Source organism: Triticum aestivum, chromosome 3B (assembly GCF_018294505.1).
Source record: "Triticum aestivum cultivar Chinese Spring chromosome 3B, IWGSC CS RefSeq v2.1, whole genome shotgun sequence".
NCBI lineage: Eukaryota > Viridiplantae > Streptophyta > Magnoliopsida > Poales > Poaceae > Triticum > Triticum aestivum.
The window spans coordinates 20,216,181-20,226,473 of record NC_057801.1 but is presented as its reverse complement, the minus strand read 5'-3'; the positions used below and the strand labels follow the sequence as shown (position 1 = coordinate 20,226,473).

Genomic DNA, 10,293 nt, shown 5'->3' with positions numbered 1-10,293 from the left:
TTCAAAAAATAGGAGCAAAATTGAAAACAAGAACATTTTTTTGTAACTACAAACAATTTTTTCAAAATACAAACTTTTCCGAAGGAATAGAACAACTTCTGAAACTACGCCCATTTTTTTTCAAAACACGAACATTTTCAAAATTGCTCATAATGTCAAAAACACGAAATTTTTAAAAAGAACAAACACAATTTTGAACAAGGACGTTTTTTGTTTTTAAATATTTTATCAAAAACAGTAACAAATTTGGAATTTCAAAAAATTCAACAAAATATGAACAAAAAATTGAAGCTATTTTTTTAATTGGTGAGAACATTTTTTGTATTCATGTAGAAAAAATCACCATGTTCAACGTAGGGTGTTAGGCTAGGTAGAAGACTCCGTTTGAGAGCATGTTGTTCGACGACATCCGTCAGATGACCTTAATTTTTTTTCATTGGCTGTATGAACCATTCAAGGCACCATACCAAGGTTTTTTGGTTTTCTATAAATTTTATATTTTTCGGAGTTTTCTCGGTCAAAAAAGGGCGATAAATTGTCGGACGTGTCGCATCTTGCATAAGGTGTCGAAAATCGTTCTACAACTTGCATAAGAACAAAAAGTAACAGAAAAAAGAAAAAGAAAAACCGAACAAAAGCATTTGAAAAAAAAAGGAGAAAAAGGTAAAAAAAAAAGAGGACAGAAGAAAAAAACGAGAATGATAATGTAAACACAACAGTTCATGGTGGCTGCTTGGTTTTCGTGGCTACATTTGTTCGAGAATGTCCCTGGTTCGTGTCCAACCAGGCTCACTTTTTTTGCGATTTAAAATCAGAAAAAAAATATTGGCAGGCCCAAAATACTTGTAGTTGAGGTATGATTTAATATATTACCATCATGCCCTTTCTTACGAAGAGGTATGAGCAAATCTGAGCCGTCCTTGTGTTTAGGGGGGGTCTACCGAAGCAGAAGTGTTTCCTTTTACTTCCCTTTTCAAGCACAGCTGCCATGTATTAAGTCGATTCAAAGGGCTGATTTTGAGTGGTTTCAATTCAACATGGCAGATGCGATTAACGGACACACATCTTGAGTAAGGGCTACAACCAGAAAACGAAAATTCAGTCTGGGTGTGGTGGGTTAGCAGCTTCAGAATTAAAAAAGTGATTTAAGTTCTTTCCTCCTAAATTGAAAAGAAAAAAGAGAAAGGAAAATTCAGTACTGGGTCTGTTGCCGGTTCCATGGAGGCAGCAGTGGTGAGCGTGTCGCATGGCGCCATTGGCTTCATGATTGCGAAGCTTGGTGATCTGCTCGCTGGCAAGTACAAGCTGCTGAAACAGGCCAAAGGCGAGATAATGTTCCTTAAAGCTGAGCTCGAGAGTATGCGAGCATTCCTGGAGAGGATGTCGGAGGCGGAGGAGGAGCCCGACAAGCAAGCCAAGTGCTGGGCAAACGAGGTGCGTGATCTGTCCTATGACATCGAGGACAGCGTCGATGAGTTCATGCTCCTGGTGGAAGGTGAGTCCAACGGCGAGCCCCATGGGTTTAAGGGGTTCATTCATAGGAGCATGAACTTGTTGACGACGATGAACACTCGGCAAAAGGTCGGCAAGGAGTTCCAAGGCCTCAAGAGCCGTGTCATGGAGGTGAGCGAGCGACGCATGAGGTACAAGATTGATGATGCTGTCTCAAAGCCAAACAATACAACCATAGACATTCGCATGCTGGCACTCTATGCGGACACATCGGGCCTTGTGGGTATCGATGGCCTGAGGGATGAATTAATACACCTGATGGTGGGTGAAGAGGGTGTTTCTGCACAACAGAGGAAGGTCCTCTCTATAGAGGGATTTGGAGGGCTTGGTAAGACTACACTTGCGAACCAGATTTACCACAGGCTAAAGTGGCAGTACGAGTGTCAGGCTTTCGTTTCCGTGTCCCAGAAACCAAACATACGAATGATTCTGAGAAGAATGCTCTCTCAAGTTGGCTATGTAGCGCTGGAGGGAACCAACATGGAAATATGGGCAGAGGATGAAATGATCAGTGCACTCAGACAATTCCTTATGGATAAGAGGTACTCCTGTTCGGAATTGACCGTAACCCAAAGTTACTTGTATTGTTTGATCTTGTATTGTTTGCATTGACTGTAACCCATGATACGCAAGCTTTGCGTATTGCGAAAACTTTGTATTGTTTGATCTTGTAACTGTTATGCTCATGGGTCACTAGAGAAACTAGTTAAAAATTAGTTTGAAAAGCTAGAATGCAACAATTTATTTCTCATCTATTCTGAAGATACACTTCCTCAAATGAACTTGGTTTCCAGAAATGCGACAGAAGATTCAACTTTTACCACTATTACTCCATTACATGGACAAGTACATTTGCATTTTCAATGTTCCACTGATAAAGGTTTTTTTTTATGTTTTTGCTGTTTGGCATGCAGTTGCAGAGACTGAGTATGCTTTCATGTATATTTTACATTTTGCCCATAGTTTACTATTGCCTAGTACTTATTGTAGTTTTTATGAGATAATTTTGCAGGTACTTGATTGTAATTGATGACATTTGGGATGAAACTACGTGGAATGTTATTAGATGTGCTCTTCCTGAAAATATATATGTACGGTAGCATGATAATAACAACTACCAGAATTAATTTTGTGGCTAGAGCTTGCTGCTACAATCAACATGACTATGTTTATAAGATGAAGTCAGTAAGCAACAAAGATTCAAGGAAGCTATTTTTCAAAAGAGTGTTTGGTTCAGATCATGCTTGCCCTGTGTATCTGCAAGAAGTTTCAGCTCAAATTTTAAAAAGATGTGGTGGCTTGCCTCTTACAATTGTGACTATATCTAGCCCTTTGGCTAGTGAGCGAAACAAATTGAAGGAACAGTGGGTGCATGTAATGAATTCTCTGGGCCCCAATTTTGAGGTGAATCCAACATTGGAAGGAATGAGGCAAATACTGAGCCTTAGTTACATAAATCTTCCTCATTATTTGAAGACATGCATGCTATATTTGGGTATGTATCCAGAGGACTATATAATCTGGAAAAATGATTTGGTCAGGCAATGGGTAGCCCAAGGCTTTGTAAGTAAAGCACATGGGAAATATCCAGATAGGTCGATGATGAATCTTTAGTTTTATTTTGAATTCTCTTGTGAAAGATATGCGGCATGATGACTTTTCTAGGAAAACAATCATGGGGTCCCATGTAGTCCTACGCTTGCTTTACAGTTGAGAATCGGGTGTGCACACAGTCATCAGTCATCTCCAGATCAGATCCGGAGCACCGACGACGAGAGACGAGGGGAAAGGCAATCAATCCCCCACATCAGATCTAGAGCTGCGCGTGCCCTGAGCTCCTCGCCGGCGCCGGTGGTCGGGTCGAATATCCCTTCATTCGGCTACAGCTCCCACGAGCCCACCCCGGGGGTTGGGGCGGCGGGGGCTCCGACGAGCTCCACCAGCGAGCGGCGGCGGTGAAAGAGGATTTGCATCAGAGTATCCGACAGTTGGGATCCGATTGGTTTTGGCTAGTCGCTTGCGTCGATTCATGGTTCAGGTTCGATTCCACTTCCTTTTTCTTTTTCAAGCACTGCTTGTTAGACTGTATATATATAGTCTTGTACATGTCTTGTATTGTACCTCTTGGTACTTCTATATAATGAGATAGCCACACCCCGTTTTAGGGTGTCGAGCAGTTCCCAAAACATACGTTTTACATGGTATCAGTTTAGGGTTACGATGTCTTCCGCTGCCTCCGTCGCCGCCCCCGCCGCCGCGCCGACTTCTACTCCCGTTCCCGACACCGCCTCGGCGCCGCCCCATGCGCCGGCCCCTGCTGTCGCGCCCTCGTCGCCGTTCCTAGCCTCTCAGCCCCTGGCCGCGGTCTCGACATGGTGGAACACCCAGCCGCCCGCGGGGTCCCTGATCGGATCGGGCGCCACCCACGGCGACCTCCCTTCGCCGCCTTCCTCTGGTGGCCCGTCGCCCTCGACCTCTACGGGTGCCGTACCAGCGCCGCCGCCCTTCCAGGGCCAGCCGCCGGCGTACGGCACCGCCCCTGCACCAACCTACGGCGCTGCCGCTGCATCGCCATATGCTGCCCCGCACCCGTACGGTGGCTCGGGTCCGGCCTATGGCCCTTCGTGGTATGGCGCCCCTGCTCCGGGTGCTCCGCCACCGTCGCCGGCCGCCTGGCCGATGGCTCCCTACGGCGTACTGCCACAGCAGCCCTACAGGGCGCCGACGCGTCCCCAACCCTACGCGGCGCCGCCTTCGCTACCCTACGGGGCCGCGCCTCCTCCGTCACCAGGGGACCCGTACGCTGGTGCCCCTGGCTATGGCGCGCCCTTGGCCATCGCGCCACCTCACGAGATGGATCCGGCTATGGGTCCCTACGCGCCACCGCCACAGGATCGTGCTTCACCGCCATCGCCGTTTTATTTCTCGCACCTGCTGCCAGTGAAGCTCGGGGGGACAACTACCTGTCGTGGCGTGCGCAGGTCCTGCCTCTCCTCCGCAGTCGTTACTTGGAGGGTTATGTCGATGGGTCCATCCCATGCCCACCTCCTCACCATCCCGCATATCACACGTGGGTGGCACAGGATCAGGCTATTCTCTCAGCCATCCAGTCTTCGCTCACGCCGAGTGTTTCGTCATTGGTCATCTTCGCCGCTACGTCCAGGGAGGCGTGGGCGGCCCTCCACACCAGTTTCGCCTCCCAGTCTCAGGCGCGTGCGCACTCTATACGCACCGAGCTAGGCGAGACCAAACTTGGCGATCTCAGCATCACGGAGTACTTCAACAAGATGACGAGCCTCACAGACACTCTGGCCTCTGTTGGTCAGCCACTTTTGGACGCGGACTTCACCACCTTTGTGCTCAACGGGCTAGATGATGATTATGATAATCTCATTGAGAACGTCCATGGTCGAGATGATACTCTTCCGCGTCGTGAGCTCTATGCACGCCTCCTTGGGCGTGAGCAGCGCATTAAGGCGCGCCGTGTCTCCCCCAGCTTCGTCTCCGCCAACGCCGCCACACGTGGCAAACCTCAGAAGCCGGCCCCATCAGGTGGAAAACCACCGGCTTCCCCGTCACAGGCCTCGCGGGGCAATGCGCCGACTATCACAGGAGGGAGTCGCCCAGTTGCTTGCCGTTCCAGTTGTGGCGCTCCTCAGGCTTGTCAGCTTTGTGGCATAGACCGTCACCTCACCTCTCGCTGCCACCGACGCTACAAGCAAGATTTCCTTGGCCTTGGCAACAATGGCAAAGGGAATGATAAGCAGGCTGCAGCTGTGGTGACCGGACACGACCACGGGCGGACCCAGTCGTACTCTCTTGATCCGGCGTGGTATATGGATACAGGAGCGACGAATCACCTCACCAGCGAGATGGGCAAGCTCTCCGTTCAGGAACCGTATCGTGGACATGATCAGGTGCACACCGCCAATGGAGCAGGTATGCGCATCTCCCATGTTGGTCAGGCATCACTTCTTGCACACAATTTTCACAAACTGCATCTTTCTAACGTCCTTCGAGTTCCCTCTGCTACGCGTAGTTTGTTGTCTATTCCTCAACTTACTCGTGATAATAATGTCCTTGCTGAGTTTCATCCTTTTCATTTCTTTATCAAGGATCGGGACACGAGAGCCGTTCTGCTTAGTGGTCGTCTTCGCCATGGCTTATATTCACTTGACGCGCCGTCTGCATCCCCTACGCCGTCTTCTCCTCAGGTGTTCAGTGGTGTTCGTGTGTCACCTACGCACTGGCATGCGCGCCTTGGACACTTTGCTGCTCCTATAGTTAGTCATGTGGTGCATCGCCATGAACTACCAGTTGTGTCCAATAAAAGTGCTGAAACTATTTGTGATGCCTGTCAGCAGGGCAAGAGTCACCAACTACCTTTTTCAGAGTCTAGTCGTGTTGTGAAACATCCTCTTGAGCTTGTGTTTTCTGATGTGTGGGGTCATGCCCAAACATCTGTTAGTGGTCACAATTACTATGTCAGTTTCATTGATGCTTACAGTCAGTTTACTTGGCTATATCTTATCAAGCGTAAATCTGATGTGTTTAATGTTTTATTCAGTTCCAAGCACACGTTGAGCGTCTCCTCAAGCATAAGATTATTCATGTTCAATCCGATTGGGGGGGGTGAATATCACAACCTCAACTCGTTTTTTAATAAGCTTGGGATTTCACATCGTGTGTCTTGTCCTCATACACACCAGCAAAACGGCACCGCTGAACGTAAGCATCGTCATCTTGTAGAGACTGGCCTCACTTTACTAGCTCATGCCTCCGTCCCGTTTCGGTTCTGGAGTGATGCTTTCTCCACCGCCTGTTTCTTGATAAATAGGCTTCCCTCACGACTACTGAAAATGAAAACCCCTCTTGAACTCTTGCTCGGTGATATTCCAGACTACACGTTTCTCAAGGTGTTTGGATGCGCATGTTGGCCACACTTGCGGCCTTACAACAAGCGTAAATTAGAGTTTCGGTCTAAGAAGTGTGTTTTCCTTGGGTACAGTTCTCTTCACAAAGGGTACAAGTGTCTTCATGTTCCCACCAATCGTGTCTACATTTCTCGTGACGCCGTGTTTGATGAGAATGTGTTCCTGTTTCGTGCTCTTCCAAACCAATCTACCACTAGTTTACCACCTGTGCACTCCGCTACACCTTCACCTGACCAATTTGTGGATGTTGCAAATGCTCCTGTGTTGCTTCCTAACCATGCTGCAGGTACTGGACGCGGTGCTCGCCTTGAACTCCTGGATGATGAGATTCTCGACGACACTCATGATGGCCACGATGATCCTGTGCATGGCCCATGCATGGCGGGTCCTACCCGCCAGCCCGGTGCTTCCACTGCCGCCCCGCGGGTGTCGGCGGTGCCCGCGGCTACACCCGCCTCGGCCGCTCCGCTGGCCGGGTCGCCCATCTCCACGCCCGGGTCGCCAGCCCCGTCGCTCGGCTTGCCCGCGCCTGCGCCTGGGTCGCCCGCCTCTGCACCCGGGTCGCCCACCTCGTCGATCGGGTCACCCGGTCCAGCACCCGGCTTGCCTGGCTCGCCTGTCAGGGCGCAGGAGTTGCCCTCGTCGGGCCCAGCTGACACGGCAGCTGCGCCGGCCAGCCCCGCCTCGGCAGTGTCGTCTGGGGCTGAGTCTACTGACTCTGGCTCCTCCAGCCCTGTCTCGGCCACGACGCCTTCGTCGCCTGCGGCCAGCCCCGTGGTGCCAGCACCGCCCGGTGTGGTTCATCATCGACCGCACACACGCAGCCGGTCTGGTATTTTTTGCCCTAAGGAACGCAGAGACGGGACGGTGGCATGGCTGGCTGCATGTGTGGCTCATGCTGCTGCGGATCCCACGACAGAGCCGCGTCATTTTCAGGCTACATTGGGTATTCCCCATTGGCGTGCTGCGATGGAGCAGGAATTTCAGGCCTCACTGAAAAATGGTACTTGGCAACTTGTTCCTCCGGTCTCTGGCGTCAACATCATTGACTCCAAGTGGGTGTTTAAGGTCAAACATCATGCAGATGGTTCTATTGAGCGCTACAAGGCACGGCTGGTTGCCAAGGGTTTCAAGCAGAGGTACGGTCTTGATTATGAAGACACTTTCAGTCCGGTTATCAAGCCTACTACTATTCGTATACTGCTGTCTCTTGCCGTTACTCGTGGTTGGTCGCTTCGTCAGCTTGATGTGCAGAATGCTTTCCTCCATGGAATTCTGGAGGAAGAGGTTTATATGCGTCAACCACCCGGTTTTGTTGATCCTACGCGGCCGCATCATCTCTGTCGTCTAGTCAAGGCGTTGTATGGACTTAAACAGGCGCCTCGTGCATGGCATGCTCGTCTTGGTTCTGCACTTCGGGCTCTTGGGTTTATTCCCTCAACTGCTGACACGTCACTGTTTCTCCTTCAGCGCCCTGAGGTGACGATGTATCTTTTGGTATATGTTGATGATATCATTCTTGTCAGTTCCTCCAGTGCTGCTGCGGATCGCCTTGTGTCTGCATTGGGTGAGGAATTTGCTGTCAAAGATTTGGGTGCTTTGCATTATTTTCTTGGATTGGAGGTGTCACGGTCCTCTACTGGTTTGACTTTGAGTCAGAAAAAGTACTCAATGGATTTGCTGGGCCGTGTTGGGATGCTCCAATGCAAACATGCTATCACTCCGATGTCTGCCACTGACCGGTTGTCTGCCCTTGATGGGGATCTTCTTTCCACTGATGACGCCACTGAGTATCGCAGCCTTGTTGGTGGTCTGCAATATCTCACTATCACCAGACCTGATGTCTCTTATGCAGTCAACCATGTGTGCCAGTATCTGCATGCACCTTGTACCACTCATCTCTCGGCAGTCAAGCGCATCCTGCGTTATGTTTCCTCTACTGCTTCGTATGGTCTGCTCCTTCAGTCTGCACCGTCTTGTGACCTTTCGGCGTTCTCTGATGCGGATTGGGCTGGCAGTCCTGATGATCGGCGATCCACGGGGGGATATGCAGTGTTCTTTGGTCCTAACCTGATCGCCTGGAATGCACGCAAGCAAGCCACCGTGTCTCGTAGCAGTACTGAAGCTGAGTATAAAGCTGTTGCTGATGCTACCGCTGAGATCATATGGGTACAGTCTTTGTTACGGGAGCTGAGAGTTTCTCCAGCTCATCCTCCAGTTTTGTGGTGTGATAACATCGGCGCTACATACCTTTCATCTAATCCGGTGTTTCATGCTAGGACAAAACACATCGAGGTTGACTATCACTTTGTTCGGGAACGTGTTGCACAGAGACTGCTTTGTATCAAGTTCATCTCCTCCAAAGATCAACTTGCTGACATCTTCACGAAGCCTCTTCCACAACCACAGTTTGTAGGATGTAGGCGCAATCTTAACTTACTTTGTACTTCAGGCTACAGTTAAGATTGAGGGAGGGTGTTAGACTGTATATACGTAGTCTTGTACATGCCTTGTATTGTACCTCTTGGTACTTCTATATAATGAGATAGCCACACCCCGTTTTAGGGTGTCGAGCAGTTCCCAAAACATACGTTTTACACTGCTGTCATGCATTAGATCGATTGAATGGGCTGATTTGAGTGATTTCAACATGGCAGATGCAGTCAACGGACGCACGTCAAGAGTAAAGGCTGCAACCAGGAAGGAAAATCAGTCCTGGGTGTGTCTAGCAACTTCAGAATGGAAAATGTGATTTAAGTTCTTTCCTCTATAGTTAGAAGAAAAAAAAAGGAAAATCAGTCCTAGTTGTGCTGCTGCTGGTTGCATGGAGGCAGCAGTGGTGAGCGTGTCGCGGGGCGCCATAGGCTTTGTGATTGCGAAGCTTGGCGATCTGCTCGCCGGCAAGTACAAGCTGCTCAAGGGAGCCAAAGGAGAGATCATGTTCCTTAAAGCTGAGCTCGAGAGCATGCGAGCATTCCTGGAGAGGATGTCGGAGGCGGAGGAGGAGCCCGACAAGCAAGCCAAGTTATGGGCGAAGGAGGTGTGTGATTTGTCCTACGACATCGAGGACAATGTCGACGAGTTCATACTCCTGGTGGAATGTGAGTCTGACTGCGAGCCGCATGGATTTAAGGGGTTCATTCATAGGAGCATGAACTTGTTGACAACGATGAACACTCGGCATAGGATCACCAAGGAGTTCAGAGGCCTCAAGAGCCGTGTCGTGGAGGTGAGCGAGCGACGCATGAGGTACAAGATTGATGATGCTGTCTCCAAGCCAAACAAGACAATCATAGACCTTCGCCTTCTGGCACTCTATGCGGACACTGCAGGCCTTGTGGGTATCGACGGGCCGAGGGATGAATTTGTTGAAATATATTGTCCACCTCCCTCCATCAGTTCGGACTTTTGGATGAGTTGGCTGGAGAATGAATTCAATATGGTATCCGAACCAAGAGGTCTTGAGTTCAAGACCCTGCCAACGCAGTATTAAATAAAACGATTCTGCGTCCCACGTCTAAGGACTAAAATAGCGTAGACGTGAGGGGGAGTGTTGAAATATATTGCCCACCTCCCTCCATCAGTTCGGACTTTTGGATGAGTTGGCTGGAGCATGAATTCAATAGAATTAATTCGGCTGATGACAGGTGAAGAGGGTGGTTCTGCGCAACTGACGAAGGTCCTCTCTATAGTGGGGTTTGGAGGGCTTGGTAAGACTACACTTGCGAAACAGATTTACCAGAAGCTAAAGTGGCCGTTCCAGTGTCAAGCTTTTGTTTCCGTGTCCCAGAAACCAAGCATAAGAACGATTTTTAGAAGAATGCTCTCTCAAGTTGGCTATTTAGCC

The 10,293-nt window shown here is 49.5% G+C and overlaps 1 protein-coding gene across 1 annotated transcript in view; it reads left to right on the top strand.

Moving 5' to 3' along the window:
• Window positions 1–1,218: 1,218 nt before the first annotated feature.
• LOC123067178 (disease resistance protein RGA5-like) overlaps window positions 1,219–10,293 on the top strand; it is a 152,101-nt gene continuing 143,026 nt past the window's right edge. Inside the window, exon 1 of the mRNA XM_044490092.1 lies at window positions 1,219–2,054. Within this exon, the coding sequence (XP_044346027.1) occupies window positions 1,219–2,054 (836 nt within the window). The remainder of the gene's footprint in view (window positions 2,055–10,293) is intronic.